A 16,215-nucleotide genomic window follows, 5' to 3' on the forward strand; every position below is an offset into this window, starting at 1 on the left:
GCACCTGATTAATAATTGCTACATGCTTAAGGAAACAACTTAATTCTGGCCCAGACTAAACCAAACTTAAACATTAAACGCTTTCTATGAATAGATTTTTCTAAATTTCAGCAACATCATAAGTACAAACTGATGAAAATGTTCAAGTTTACAAAGTCAAAATGCATCAGAAATTTGGAGGATGATTGGCAGTGCCTTGGCATCTGTGGCACTGGAGTATTTGGTACGAGGTCTGGAAGGACCAATCAATTAACAGAAGGTCTAACAATTAAATCTTCTCTAGCCAATAACCACTCAAAGGAATTATAGTTGTCTTCTTCATTCTAATCATGTAAACCTGACTTGCTATTGAAGAGAAAGGAAATACAAGAAAATCTCTCGTCAGGGATCAATCTGATATTTAAGACCATCATCTCAGAAGCTATATAGCAAGTCAGGAGGCATCTATGGAGACAGAAATGGAGACATCTCTCTTCAACTTGAAACATTAACTCTGTTTCTTTTTCCACAAATGCTGCCTGACTTGCTGAGTGCTTCCAGCATTTTCTGTTTTATTTTTCAAATTTCCAGCATCTGCAGTTTGATTTTCACTTAATTATGTGTAGTTGGTAAAAAGTTCTGTTGTTTAAACATAGTAGAAGCAGTATCAATTCCATAACCCTTCATCCATTCCATGAAAGGTCATCCACCCAAAACATTAATTGTTTCTCGCTCCACAGATATTAGCTGACCTGCTGATTATCTCCAGCATTTTCTGCTCTATTTTAGTTCCAGCATCTGCATAGATTTGTTCTTCAATGTCAGAAGTTACAGCAGCATTCTGCAATCTCCTGTTCTGAAGCCTTACTATGGCATCTTTCAATAACAAAATTTGTTGAGAAATAGATTGATTTCCTCCAATAGAAGGTTCTATTGCAGAACTGGCATTGTGTCTACATGATTAAATAACAGAACCTTTTACCAACCACACAGAATTAGCGGGTAAAAGGGGTGGTACATTCTGACTCTCAAGCAAATGATTAATCTGCTTAATAAATTGTTCTCTGCATAGGCATTAAGGAGAGCAATGTATTCATATTAGCAAAGTTATGTTACTAATACAACAAAAAATGGCGTTAGTATGCTGACATTGACTTGATTAACAGATTTTAGGTCCAATCTGCTGAAAATTGAATTATTACCAATGAAAGAACTAAACTAAATAGATAAGGGGATTAGGTGTAATTGACAGCTATGTCTCAGACCTGCAAGAACGAATACAATCAATGATTGGCTCTAGGCCATGCTGACAGGTTATTCTTTGACTGGCAGTACCAATTATAGGCTTATATTGGAGTGCTTACATATTGATGCTCCTCTGCTGTAGACCAATTTCATATGCAGAGAGTTTAACACTTTCAACAACAAATGACACACTTGAATATTGCCTGAACCAATATGATAGTAGTCATATTTCACACAACCCTGGGCCTCAGTTAGTTTTGTGTCCAACCAAGGGGCAAATGTTCATTTAAAAGAATTCTGAAATGCTTAACAGTGTGGAATTGCAGCATTTCAGGAAACTCTGGGCCACTGTGTGGAATATTTCCTGATTACTTGTTCTTTGCTTTAAAAAAAAAGTCTTAAAGTTTGAAGCTTGAACCCAGTCTGATTGTATGTATATATTCAACCTTTCAATCAATAACATATGCTATATTTAGTATGTTAGCTTATCGTTCTTATTCAATCATTATTTTCACCCTCATTTACATTGACCTTGAATGAGTAAAGCACTATGGATTTGAGGGGGAATTGATTCAGGGAGTGACTAGTGACGATGCAAGTTAAGAGATACCTAACAATATCCAGCTTTATTTATAGGTCTTGGTCAATAATAACATTTATACATATCTGTAAAAATTTAAAGTGCATGTTTAAAAGTCTTATGGAGGGCTTCCAATAAAAAAACCCTTAATTGTTTTTAATTAACATTTACACACTTGTCCTTTGTAGCATTTTCTATTTAATTTCCCAAGACAACTTGTTAAAAGAGCAGGCTTTGTTCACTTCACTGGTGGCTTTGTGCAGTAAATTTCTGAAGTTTCTCTCACAAACACTCCTGCTTTGTCACACCAATTTGTATGGCTTATGTTTTCTCTATTCATCAAAAGTGCTTCATTTTAATATTTAAAATTGCTTTTCAACTTTCATACTTGAACCATCACCTGCCTCATCACTCAAGAGTCTTAAAACCTTATCCATTTTGACCCTAGTGTCTCAAACAGTCTTTACCTGCTCCGTGTTCATTTAGCCTTTTGGATGGCTTAAGATATCAGAGTTTCATTCCTGATCTGCCTAAACATTGGAGTTTTGTTCCCAGAACCAATTTTTATCCAGAGGATCCAAATCTCTATCTCGGCCTTGTTCTTCATGACCAAACCAGGCAAGGGAGAGGTAGGGATGAGTGGGAAGAAAAGGACACAAAGGAGGGGAAAACAGAGAGAATGGTAGCGTTGTAGTAAAAAGACTGGCGATTAAAAATGATTTAAAGATTGGGTACCACATTACCACAGAGGAGAAAGGAGAATAGAAACAAAAATGGGGACAAATGTCCAAGGCCCAAGCATCTTCTGCTGCTTCAAGATTTTCCTCCCGTCATGTCCAGAAGTGGGATTATTTACTGATGTTCCACAATGTTCGATTCCACTCACACTTCTTCAGTAAATGAGACAGTCCACTTGGCAAATTCTAAGCAGTATCTCGGCATGAACAGTAACACGTGCATTACAGTGAAATCTCCAACAACAGAAAGTCTAACTACCTTGACGTTCACTGGTATTATGATCACCAAACACTTCACATTCAAAATCTTGATGGGGGTTATCATCAAGCAGGAATTCAACTAGATCAGTCACATAAATACCATGCAAACAACCAGCTACAAGTACATAAAGAGTAAAACGGTGCCTAGGGAGAGAATAGGTCTCCTTAGAGATCAATATAGCTGAGTATGTGTGGAGCCACAGGAGGTGGGTGAGATTTTTAATGAATATTTCTCATCAGTCTTTATTGTGGAGAAAATGATAGATGCTAGAGAAATGAGGGGACTGAGTGATGATGTCTTGGGCCACATATGAATTACCAAGAAGGAAGTACTGACAGCCTTAGGTGCTCTGATGTGGATAAGTCTCCAGGGCTTGACCTGGTGCATTCTTGGACCTTGTGGGAAGATAGGGAAGAAATTGCAGAGGCCCTTGCAGACATATTTGCTTTATCTTTAGCCACAGGTGAAGTTCCAGAAGACTGAAGGGTGGATAATGTTGTACCATTATTTAAGAAGAGCAGCAAAGGCAAGCCAGGGAACTACAGGCCAGTGAGTCTGACATCAGTGGTGGGAAAGTTACTGAAGGGGATTCTGAGTAACAGGATCGATCAATATAAACAAGGTCTAATCAGGGATAGCCAGCACGGCTTTGTGCATGGGAAATCGTGCCTTGACAAATCTCTTGGAGTTTTTCCGAACAGGTAACCAAGAGGATAGATGAAGGTAGGGAAGTGGACATTGTCTATATGGACTTTAGTAAGGCCTTTGACAAGGCCCCATGTGGCAGGCTAGTCTGGAAGCTTAGATCGCATTAGATTCAGGGAGGGATAGCTAATTGGATTTGTAATTGGCTCAATGGTAGGAAGCAGAGAGTGATAGTTGAAGGTTGTTTCTCGGACTGGAGGCCTGTGACTAGTGGTCTGCCACAGGGGTCAGTGCTGAGACCTTTGTTCTTTATATGAACGATCTGTACAAGGCATGGTTAGTAATTTTGTGGATGATGCTAAAATAGATGGTATCATTGACAGTGAAGAAGGTCATCAAAAATTATGGGGTGCGGGGGGGGAGTCTTGATCAGCTGAGTGAGCTGAGGATTGGCAAATGGTTTTCAATTTGGATAAGTTCAAAGTGTTGCATTTTGGGAAGTCAAATCAGGGCAGTACTTGTACAGTAAATGGTTGGGCCCTGCTGAGTGTTGTGGAACAAAGGGACCTAGGAATAAAAGTATCTAGTTCGCTGAAAGCAGCGTCATAGGTAGATAGGATGGTGAAAGTGGTGTTTGGCATGCTGGCCTTCATCAGTCAGGACATTGAGTATAGGAGTTGGGAAGTTACGTTGCAGCTGTACAAGACATTGGTGAGACCGCACTTGGAGTACGTGTTTTGGTTGCCCTGTTATAGGAAAGACATCATTAAAATGCAAATAGTGCAGAGAAAATAGAGTGTAAGAGATTGAGGGTGACCTTATAGAGTAGAAAATCACGAGGGGCATGGATAGAGTGAATACACATTTTCTTTTTCCCCAGGGAAGGGGAACAAAAAGGGAAGATCAGAGCTGATAGATTTAAAAGGGACCTGAGGGACAACTTCTTCATACAGCGGGTGGTGCGTACATGGAATGAGCTGCCAGAGGAAGTGATTGAGGCAAGCACAATAACAACATTTAGAAGATATTTGGATAAGTACATGCATAGGAGGGATTAAGAGGGATATGGGCCAAATGCAGGCAAATGGATTGGCTAGGTGGGCACCATGGTCTGCATGGACGAGTTGGGCCGAAAGGCCTGTTTCTATGCTGTATTACTCTATGACTCTAGCTGCTAAAGGAACTCAGTGGGTCAGGCAGCATCTGTGAAATGGACAGTCAAGTTTCAGGTTGAGAACCTTCATCTGGAATGAAAAAGTAGAGGAGGGATAGGTGATGGGGGAGGGGCAGGGCAAGAGTCGAGTAGTAAAAATCAGAGGTGGATGAGTGAGAGAGAGTCTCACAGGATGCGAGCGGTTGGAGAAGGTCTCACAGAACTTCTGTATCACAGAAGGGGAGCAGAGACAGATGGTCTTACAGAACTCCTGTATCGGGGGAGCAGAGAGAGGCTGCACATAAATACTGTGGCTGGATATTCTGTAGCAACTGACTCATCTTCCAACACTTCAAAGCCTCTCAACCATGTACAATGTATTAGTCAGAAGCATGATGGAATACTCTTCACTTTTACAGAAGAGTGCAGTTCCAACAACACTCGAGAAATTTGATACATTCAGTATAAAGGAGCCCAAATGAATTGTAATCCCATCCACCACCCTACAGGTTCATTCCCTCAACCAGTGTTGCACCTTGGCTGCAATGTGACCTAGCCACAAAATGTACTGCAGTTACACACACTGAGTCCTCCAACAGAGTGTCTCAAACTCGCAATCTTTACCACCATGAAGGATATGAGCAGCAAGCACAAGGGCACACCACACCACTTAAAGAGTTAATATATTGCTAGTCATTCATCAATTCTGCATTTAAATTTTGAAATTCCCTACCCAACAGCATTGTGAGAGTGCCTTCCTCAGAAGCACTGTGGGGTTCAAGAAAGTGGCTCACCACTTCTTTATCAAGGGGAAATGGGGATGAGCAAGAAATGCTGCTTTGCCAATGACACCCACATCCCAAAAAATGAATAAAATAGATTTACACAAAACAAACATTTTAATCCCCACTTTATTCAATTTATATTTTAGCCTTAATATTATTTTGTTAATATTTTTCAGAATGTAGACAGTCAGAGAGAGAGAAGAAAGAGTTAAGTGGAAGAATTGAAAACAACAAAGACTTGGTCAGCATGAAGCTGAAGGGATGATGTGAAGTGGGGTCACATTAGCATTTGAACATTTAGTTACTGTCAGTGTGGGAATGCAGCTGCAGTAATTTTCCACCTGAGACAACCTTACAGTGCTGTGTTTTCCCCCACTATCCCTGATACCAAGAAACACAGACAATTATAAGATATTGTGTACTAGGGAAGGTATTGTACAAGTCTAAACTCTGATAATTGTGGAGCAGGTGGCTAAGGTGATTATGGGAACCGGCAGGAATTTGAAAATATCAAAACAAGTACATGTGTGGAAAAGGAGTCGACTTACAGCCATATAATTGTCTATAAAATCAAAGCAATGTCTGGAAACTTTACAAAGAAATAGATAAAAAGGTGACTCATGAGATAATCGACAGCAATAACTCTGGATACCGACAACTGCAGAAGATGATCCCAAATCTCTGACTTGGAGAGGAACTTGCACATCAACACTGGCCAGGTTCATCAAGAGCAGGTAATATCTGAATAGACTTAATGAGTTTTGGAGATTGTGAAGCTAACTAAAAGAGTTGCGTAACTACAGGGTTAATGGAGTTTTTTTTCTGGTACTACACAGTGAATCGTTAGGTTGTTTGAACTAATTGTGATTAATAAAGAAATACAGCTAATAAGCAAAGTCGTTGTCCAGTATGGTTTGTCATGTGCTGCATTTAATTTGATTTAATTGGCAACAAAGACTATTTTAGGATTCATTCTCATTGCATTGTTTGGACACACAACTTTCGCAGAAGGTAAGATTCTTGACTTCCCATAGTCAATGCTAGATAACTTCAGCCAACATATTGTAAAAATAAATTAGGGTCTAAATGATAATGTTCAAAGGACCAGACATTGAAAAAAAACACTTACGTTATCCTAGGGCTCATACCTGTAAAAGAAGCCTTCCTATTCCACTTAAAAGCTGGGGCTCTTGTTCCGGTTGGTATTGAATGACTGAGTGATACATGTCAACTGCAAGCACATAGTCCTAGGAAGAGGAAAGAGGAGTAAACAGCTTGCTCGATTCAACAACCTAGATTCAATAAATCAACTTTAACATTTTGATGGCTACAATGCCACTTAGGAAACAAAAAATGAGATCAGTTTTGATTTGCTCAAAAAGTAGGAAACATTGATTAATGTGAAACCAAAGCACTATTTACAGAACTCATTTACTAAAAATCAATCTCAATGTGAAAAAAAGCAAGGCTCCCCAAATCTATTATTTTAATTGAACATATTTCTTTGATTGTCCATTCAGAAGTGTTAAGAGGCATCAAAATATTAATTGATGTAGAATTAAAAATCTTAAACTAAAACAAAAACATTCTTGGTCATAAAACTTGAATCTAATTTGCTAATCAGAAAACAATATTCTCAAGCTTAAAGAATTGGAAAACTAGTATTACTAGTAAAACATGCACCAGTAATAAGCCACTCAAACCAAAATTTTCTATGGTTTAATCCAGTCTAAACGGAACTATCCAGAGTCATTCAGGTGGCAGGTGAGTATGGAATTGTTTAGCAGAGGATACCAGTTTCAGCTAAGTTCACATTCCAAAGGGGCACCTTGCCTCCCCACCCCCTTAATGGAGCCTCTTTATGCCCCAACCTTAGGCTAGGGCTTGGCCCCTGACGTTCCATAGGGGTCCCTCACTCTCCCCCAAAATCTTTACTACCCTTACACCCCGATCCCATATCCCAGCCTCAACACCACTCTTGCACCTCTCTCATGTCTTTTCTCCCCACACCTTCTACCCCCCTTTCCAAGCCCTCTCTACCATTACTTTCCTCTGACCCCACATCTCATCCCAGCTCCAACCCCTGATACGTCTTCAACCCGACCACACCCACCCGCCCCCACCATCGATCTTCCCCTCTCTGACACTGAGTGGTTAGTCCTAAGCAGAGGCTTGACCATTATACCCTTGCATCCGCACCTCAATGAGTTCTGAGCTCAACATGATGTTCTCCTCGAGCTTTTCTTTCACCATCTTTACCTCCATGTCCATTCGGCAAGGAATCCTCATCCTCCACAGTGACCTTTTCATGTCTCCAGCACTCTCTTACCTCTTTTACACCCCCATCTGGCCTCTTACCCTCTCTCGATCTTTTCATTTCTAGTTGCTGACACGACATTGACTGCCTTGAGTTCTCCACTCCCCATGGCCATTTCAAGCTTACTCTCTACAAACGCGCAGCACTCCTCTCAGTTCACACCAATCCCATTCTCGTCACCAACCCTGCAGATAAAGGTAGTGGCATGGTGGTCTGCGTATCGACCTCTACCTTGCAAAGGCCAGACGGCAGCTCCTGGACACCTCCTCAGAACTTCCCCGGACCGTGAACCCTACTAGTATACACGAGGCCACTGTCTCCTAGACCATTACAGATCTCATCACACCAAGAAATCTCCTCTCTACAGCCTCCAATCTCATGGTGCCCCAACCCTGCACTGCCCATTTCTATTTCTTACCCAAGGTCCATAAACAGGATTACCCTGGAAGACCCACTGTTTCTGCCTGCTCTTGTCCAACCGTACTCATCTCTTCACATATCTTGGCTCCATCCTGTCTCCCCTTGTCCAGCCTTTACCACTCTGACAACTCCTAATTCTGTTTCCAACTGTCTCATCTTTACCATGGATGTCTAGTCTCTATACACCTCCATCCCCCCCATCAGAAAGCTCTTAGGGTCCTCCTCTTCTTTTTGGAACAAAGAACCAACCAATTCCCCTCTACCAACACTCTCTGCCTGGCAGAACTTGTTCTTACCCTCAACAACTTCTCTTTGATTCCTCCCACTTTCTACAAATCAAAGCTGTAGCCATGGGCACTCACATATGTCTCAGCTACACCTGTCTTTTTGTTACCTACACGGAACAGTCCTTGCTCCAAACCTACTCTGGCACCCCTCCCCAACTCTTACTCTGTTACATCAACGACTGCTTTGGAGCAGCTTCCTGCACTTGCTGAACCTGTCAATTTTATCACCTTTACCATTAACTACTACCTTGCCCTCAAATTCACCTGGACCATCTCTGACGTTTCTCTTCCTTTTCTGGATCTTTCTGTCTCCATCTCAGGAGATGGATGATCTACTTGACATCTACTATAAACCTACAGACTCTCACAGTACCTTGACTATACCTCTTCCCACCCTGTCTCCTGTAAGGACACCACCTCTTCTGTTTCTCGGTCTCTGTTGCATTTGTTCTCATGATGAGGCTTTCCATTCTAGGACTTCTGAAATGTCCTACTTCTTCTTCAGGAAACGTGGCTTCTCCTCTGCCGTAGCTGGAGCCCTCACTTGCATTTCCTGCACGTCTGCACTCGTTCCCCCTCCCCCCAGACAGAATTCCCCTTGTTCTCCCCTTTCACCCCACCAGCCTCTGCATCCAGCACTCTCTCCGTGACCCCCTAATCAGCTCACCTCTTCCCACCCAGTCCTCCTCATCCCCTAACACTTTCCCCTGCAAACATAAGAGGTGCAACACTTGTCCTCATACCTCTTGCCTCACTATCATCCAGGGAGTAAACAGCCAATCCAGGTGAGGTAGAAATTCACAAGCACCTTCTCCAACCTGGTCAACTGCATTCGGTCCTCTACATTGGCGAGACCCAGCATAGACTATGCAACTGATTTGCAGAGCATGTGTGTTCTATCTGTAACAGCCATCTTGATCTTTCAGTTGCATGTCATCTCTACTCTTTCCCATTCCCACACCTACCTGTCTGTCCTCAGCCTTCTCCATGACCACAGTGAGGCCAAACACAAACTAGAAGAACAGCACCTCATATTCCATTTGGGTAAACTACAGCCCCTTAGTATGAACACTGAATTTTCCAGTTTCGGGTAATCCACTCCCTGTGTTCCTTTCCCACTCTCACTAGACCACCCAGGGTATCTCTTCCTTTGTTCACCGTTTCCATCCCTCTCCCCCTCAGTACCTTGACTCATCACTCCCCTCACCTGGTTCCATACCCCTCTACCTGGGTTTCTTCTTCCTTGGTTCAACCTTTCCTATCCCCTCCCCCACCTGGTTCCATCTGCCTAACCTTTCTCTCTCTTTTCTAATGTTTACACCTATCACTTAGCAGCGTCTATCATAAGTCTCCTCTCACCCCTCCCTCATCCCAACCTAGCTCCATCTGCCCATCATCTCCTCATCTAGTTCCACCTATCACCCTCCAGCCTGTGTCTCACCACTCCCCCTCACTTCTATATTACAGAAATCTTCTAACCCTCAGTCCTGATGCAAGGTTGCGGCCTAAAATGTCGACCATCCCTTTGCCTCCACAGATGCTGCTTGACCTGCTAAGTTCTTCCTGCAGTTTTTTTTGCTCCAAATTGCAGCAGCTGCAGTCTCTTGTGTCATGACTCATTGCACATAACACAAAGTGACTGCAGATACTCAGTATTCAGGTTATAGCAACTGGCCAAATGAACATGATATAGAATCATGTCTGGCAAGAGTGTTAGCTCAGAGAGTTACCCCTCGATTCCATAGCAACTTCAGTTTTATTGGATTTCCTTACTGGAACAGTTGATCAAATGCTACCTTACTGTTGAGGGGAAATCATCACTTCAGGAGGACCAAGGTCTGTAAAAAGTCACGCTGGTGAACCCAAACTGAAATATTGTGAGCGAGTAAATGAAAATCAAAATTGCCATTACTGGAAATTTAAAATAAAAACAGAAAATGTTGGAAACACTCAGCATATCTGTGAACTATGCTAAAACAGCATATATGTGAAAAGGAGAATCAGAATTACTGTTTCAATGAAAGACACCATCAGTACTGGGAAAGTACCACAGAACCATAGAACAGTACAGCACAATACAGGCTCTTTGGCCCACCATGTTGTGCTGACCTTTAAACCACGCCTAAGACTATCTAACCCCTTCCTCCCACATATCTCCCTACTTTAAGTTCCTCTGTATGCTTATCTAACAATCCCTTGAATTTGACCAATGTACCTGCCTCCACCAGTATCCCAGGCAGCGCATTCCATGCCCCAACCACTCTCTGGGTAAAAAACCTCCCTCTGATATCTCCCTTGAACTTCCCACCCATTACTTTAAAGCCATGCCCTCTTGTATTGAGCCTTGGTGCCCTGGGAAAGAGGTGCTGGCTGTCTACTTTATCTATTCCTCTTAATATTTTGTATACCTCTATCATGTCTCCAATCATCCTACTTCTCTCCAAACAGTAAAGCCCTAGCTCCCTTAGTCTCTCCTCATAATCCATACTCTCCAAACCGGGCAACATCCTGGTAAATCTCCTCTGCACTCTTTCCAATGCTTCCACGTCCTTCCTATAATGAGGCGACCAGAACTGGACATAGTACTCCAAGTGTGGTCTAACCAGTTTTGTAGAGCTGCATCATTATCTTGCAGCTCTTAAACTCCATCCCACGACTTATGAAAGCTAACATCCCATAAGCTTTCTTAACTACCCTATCCACCTGTGAGGCAACTTTGAGGGATCTGTGGACATGAACCCCCAGATCCCTCTGCTCCTCCACACTACCCAGAATCCTGCCATTAACCTTGTACTCTGCCTTGGAGTTTGTCCTTCCAAAGGGTACCACCTCACACTTCTCCTGATTGAACTCCATCTGCCACTTCTCAGCCCAGCTCTGCATCCTATCAATATCGCTCTGCAATCTTCGACATTCCTCCACATTATCCACAACACTACTGACCTTTGTGTCGTCTGCAAACTTGCTAACCCACCCTTCTACCCCCTCATCCAAGTCATTAATAAGTATCACGAAAAGTAGAGGTCCCAGAACCGATCCTTATGGAACACTGCTAGTCACAGCCCTCCAATCTGAATGCACTCCCTCCACCACAACCCTCAGCTTTCTACAGGCAAGCCAATTTTGAATCTACACGGCCAAGCCTCCCTGGATCTCATGCCCTCTGACCTTCTGACGAAGCCTACCATGTGGACCCTTGTCAAATGCCTTACTAAAATCCATGCAGACCATATCTACTGCACTACCCTCATCAATCCAGCTGGTCACCTCCTCAAAGAATCCTATCAGGCTTGTGAGACATGATCTGCCCTTCACAAAGCCATGCTGGCTGTCCCTAATCAGTCCATGATTCTCTAAATGCTCATATATCCTACCTCTAAGAATCCTTTCCAACAGCTTGCCCACCACAGATGTAAGGCTCACTGGTCTGTAATTCCCTGGACTATCCCTACTACCTTTTTTGAATAAGGGGACAACATTTGCCACCCTCCAATCCTCCAGTACCATTCCCGTGGACAACGAGGACTCAAAGGTCCTAGCCAACGGTTCAGCAATCTCCTCCCTTGCCTCGCGGAGCAGCCTGGGGAATATTCTGTCAGGCCTTGGGGACTTATCTGCCCTAACATTTTCTAACAGCTCCAACACATCCTCTCTCTTGATATCTACATGCTCTAGAACATTAACCTTACCAACACTGTCCTCAGTGTTATCAAGGCCCCTCTCCTTGGTGAATACTGAAGAAAAGTATTCATTGAGAACCTCACCCACTTCAACAGCTTCCAAGAACATCTTCCCACCTTTGTCTCGAATCGGTCCTACCTTTACTCTCGTCATCCTTCTGCTCTTCACATAAGTGAAAAAAGCCTTGGGATTTTCCTTAACCCTACTCGCCAAGGCCTTTTCATGTCCCCTTCTCGCTCTCCTCAGCCCTTTCTTAAGTTCCTTCCTTGCTACCCTATATTCCTCATGAGCCCTATCTGATCCTTGCTGCCTAAACCTTATGTTTGCTGCCTTCTTCCTCCTAACTAGTTGTTCCACCTCTCTTGTCACCCATGGTTCCTTCACCCTGCCATTCTTTCTCTGCCTCACCGGGACAAATTTATCCCTAACATCCTGCAAGAGATCCCTGAACAATGACCACATCCCCATAGCACATTTCCCTTCAAAAATGTCATCCCAATTTACTCTTACAAATTCTAGCCTCATAGCCTCAAAATTTGCCCTTCCCCAATTAAATATCTTCCTGTACTCTCTGCTCCTATCCTTGTCCATGACAATGCTAAGGGTTATGGAGCGGTGGTCAATGTCCCCCAAATGCTCACCCACTGAGAGATCTGTCACCTGACCCGGTTCATTACCTAATACTAGATCTAATATGGCATTCCCTCTAGTCGGCCTGTCAACATACCGTGACAGGAATCCGTCCTGGACACACTTAACAAACTCTGCCCCATCTAAACCTTTGGTACTAAGCCGGTGCCAAGCAATATTTGGGAAGTTGAAGTCTCCCATGATAACAACCCTGTTATTTTTGCACCTTTCCAAAATCTGCTTCCCAATCTGCTCCTCAGTATCCCTGCTGCTACCTGGGGGCCTATAGAATACTCCGAGTAACTGCTTCTTTCTTCTTCCTAATTTCCACCCATACTGACTCTAGAGAGGATCCATCTACATTATCCACCCTTTCTGCAGCTGTAATAGTATCCCTGACCAGTAACACCACCCCACCTCCTCTTCTCCCGCGCTCCCTACCCCTTTTAAAATACTGAAATCCAGGAATATTCTATATCCACTCCTGCCCTTGTGACAGCCAAGTCTCCACAAGAGCCACAATACATAGTCCCATGTACTTATCTAAGCTCTCAGTTCATCACCCTTATTCCTGATACTTCTTGCATTTAAGTAAATGCACTTTAGCCTACCCAGCTTTCTACTTTTATACCCTATACTCTGCTTCTCCTTCCTCAAAGCCTCTCTACATGTTAGATCTGACTTTTCCCCATGCACTTCTTCCTCTGACCCACCCCTCTCGTTCCCATCCTGCTCGCAAACTAGTTTAAACCCTCCCAAACCACCCTAGCAAACCTGCCTGCAAGGATATTGGTGCCCCTCAGGTTCAGGTGTAACCCGTCCACTCTGTACAGGTCCCATCTTCCCCAGAAGAGATCCCAATGATCCAAAAATCTAAAACCTTGCTCCCTGCACCAACTCCTCAGCCACGCATTCATCTGCCATCTCCTCCTATTCTTACCTTCACTATCATGTGGCACTGGCAGCAAAGTGGGACAACAAGCTTGTTTTAAGTTACAGTGTGGGTAGGGGAGGGAGAGACTCAGTTATACAGCACAGAAACGGGCTCTTAAGCCACCATGTCCATGCCAACCTTTTTGCCTAACTACACATCCCATTTGCCCACATTAGGTCCATATACTTCATGCTTTGCCTCTTCAAGTGCCTATTTAAGTGTACCTGATTCCACCACCAGCAGATTCCAGATATCAATCAATGCCTGTGGAAAATAAACTTCCCAAATGTACTCAAATCTTATCCCTTATTGATCTGTCTCTTAGCTTATTTTCCCAGTCCACTGTAGGCAACTCCACTTTTACACTGTCATAATTGTCCTTATTTAAGTTGAAGATTGATTTTGCCTTGCGGTGTTCACCCTCAAACTGCATCTGGAATTCTATCATATTGTGGTCACTACCTCTTAAGGAATCTTTAACCACAAGATCTCTTATTAAATCCTTCCTCATTACTCATGACCAAATCTAAAATAGCCCGTTCCCAGTTAGTTCTGTAAAAATCTACTCGAAGCAGCAATCCGGACACATTCCACAAATTCTTCTTCTATAATATCCTTAGCAGTCTGGTTTGTCCAATCAATATGTTGATTAAATCTCTCATGAAGATTGCAGTTCCATTCAAATATGCCCCACCTTACTGAAAGGTCACATTTTAGAGGTCTATAGACTTCTCCCATCCATGTCTTCTTTACACCACTATCCTGATTTCAAGTCAGACCACTTCTGCATTACTATCTGCTGCCTATATATCATACCCAACATCGCTCTGATACTTTCTTAATTAACAATGCTATTTTTTTAATTTAACACCTAATTTAATACCTGCTTTCCCTCAGCTACACCTTTGATTTGGCAGAAAGCAAGTGGAGCTGAAGTTGTTCAACGCAAGAATGAATTCAGCCCGGTGAATGAGTGTGTTGGTAGAAGAGAACTGATTGGGCCTCTATTAAAAGAAAGAAAGCAGGTACTCCTCAGACCATCCCGGTGAGGGATGAAAGCGTCAAAGATTAACATCCATGGCTGAGCCAGTTGTACCCTGGAAACTGTTAAAGTGGTGAAGGGCCTCAAGGCTGTCAGGTTGTAAATGGGAAGGAACCGACAAGGAGAACAAAGGATAGAGTTAAGGTTGGAAGAAATAGTTTTAGTGGGACAAGAACACACACTGAAACAATGAATCTGTCCAGAAAATCCTGTTTGTGGATCTTGGGAAGGAGGTGGAAGTGGGCTGAGCAAAACTGGATGACTACAAGGCTAGAGGCTGTTGAGGGAGGATCACCTGCGTTAAAGATCAGTGACTGTATGGAACACAATGGATTTATGTTAGTGGAGGGGGTCATGGTCCAAAGGACAGCACAAGGGAAGAGTCCAAAAACTGATACTTGACCACTTCAAGATAGTTCATCAAACACAACAGTACTACCCTTTTTGGCAGGTTTGATGACATTATCAGGGTGATCTTTAGTGAGTGGAGTGCTGCAAATAAAGGGGGTAGTTCAGATTGTGTATGGGGAGTGGAAAAATTGAGACGATCAATGTCAGGCTGACAGGCTTCAGGTTCAGTAGCAGCTCAGACCTGCACTTCACAGCACTACAATGTCCATTTGTCTGTCTTCAATCTTATTGCCCACATTAATTCATTAATGAGATGGGGTCTGTAATATTGGTATCACCTGAGCAACCCTGATCTGGTTCTCAAAGAGATACCTGTTTTATCCCTTCCATTTCTCCATGTTCTCTGCAACTTAAAACTAATTACTTTCTCACTTTCCCTATTCTTATGAAGGGGCTTTGACTTGAAATGTTGATACGGTTTGTAATTCCACTGGTGGCATCTGACCTGTTGAGTATTTCTTGCATCTTTGTTCTAATTATTGGTTAGTGAATGTTGTTTGATAGCACCATCCACAAACTTTTATCACTTTACTGATGATTTGAGGGTAGGTTGGTGGGATAGCAATTAGCCAGACTATATTTGTCCTGCTTTCTACGGACAAGATGTGCTCAAGCAATTTTTCACCTTGTTGGTTAGATGGACACATTGCAGCTGGAACAAATTGAGTGCATGCATGGTTAACTATGAAGTACTTCTTCAGCACTACTGCCAGGGTGTTTTTTGGCCCCAAAATCCTTTCTATAAGCAGCGCATTCAACCAGTTCCTACCATCAAATGGAGCAAATTAAATTGCATATGTACAGGCTTCTTTGGCAGAAACTTCAAGAGAAAAGGCATGCCATTTCTTACGTTATGTCTGTGTTGTGGCTTCACTAAGTTGGCATCTCTATTTTGGATATGCCTGATATTGCTCAAGCAATGCTCATTTACAATCCTTTGAACCAGGGTTGATTCTGTGGCTTAATGATGATGGTAGAGGGAAAGAAAATAATTTAAAAATGCTGGAAATCTGAAATAAAAGCAGAAAATGCTGGAAAACACTCAACATGTCAGGTAGATCTGTAGAAAGAGAAACAGTTCATGTTTCGATTTAAGACCCTTTATCA

General features: G+C 42.7%; 1 protein-coding gene across 2 annotated transcripts in view; it reads right to left on the bottom strand.

Moving 5' to 3' along the window:
• The window catches only part of trappc12 (trafficking protein particle complex subunit 12), a 90,570-nt gene that overhangs the window by 20,566 nt on the left and 53,789 nt on the right, over positions 1-16,215 (bottom strand). For both annotated transcript variants that reach the window (XM_052024371.1, XM_052024372.1), the window contains exon 9: positions 6,535-6,633. In XM_052024371.1, the coding sequence (XP_051880331.1) occupies positions 6,535-6,633 (99 nt within the window). The remainder of the gene's footprint in view (positions 1-6,534; positions 6,634-16,215) is intronic.

The sequence above is a fragment of the Pristis pectinata genome, chromosome 10, assembly GCF_009764475.1.
Source record: "Pristis pectinata isolate sPriPec2 chromosome 10, sPriPec2.1.pri, whole genome shotgun sequence".
Classification (NCBI taxonomy): domain Eukaryota; kingdom Metazoa; phylum Chordata; class Chondrichthyes; order Rhinopristiformes; family Pristidae; genus Pristis; species Pristis pectinata.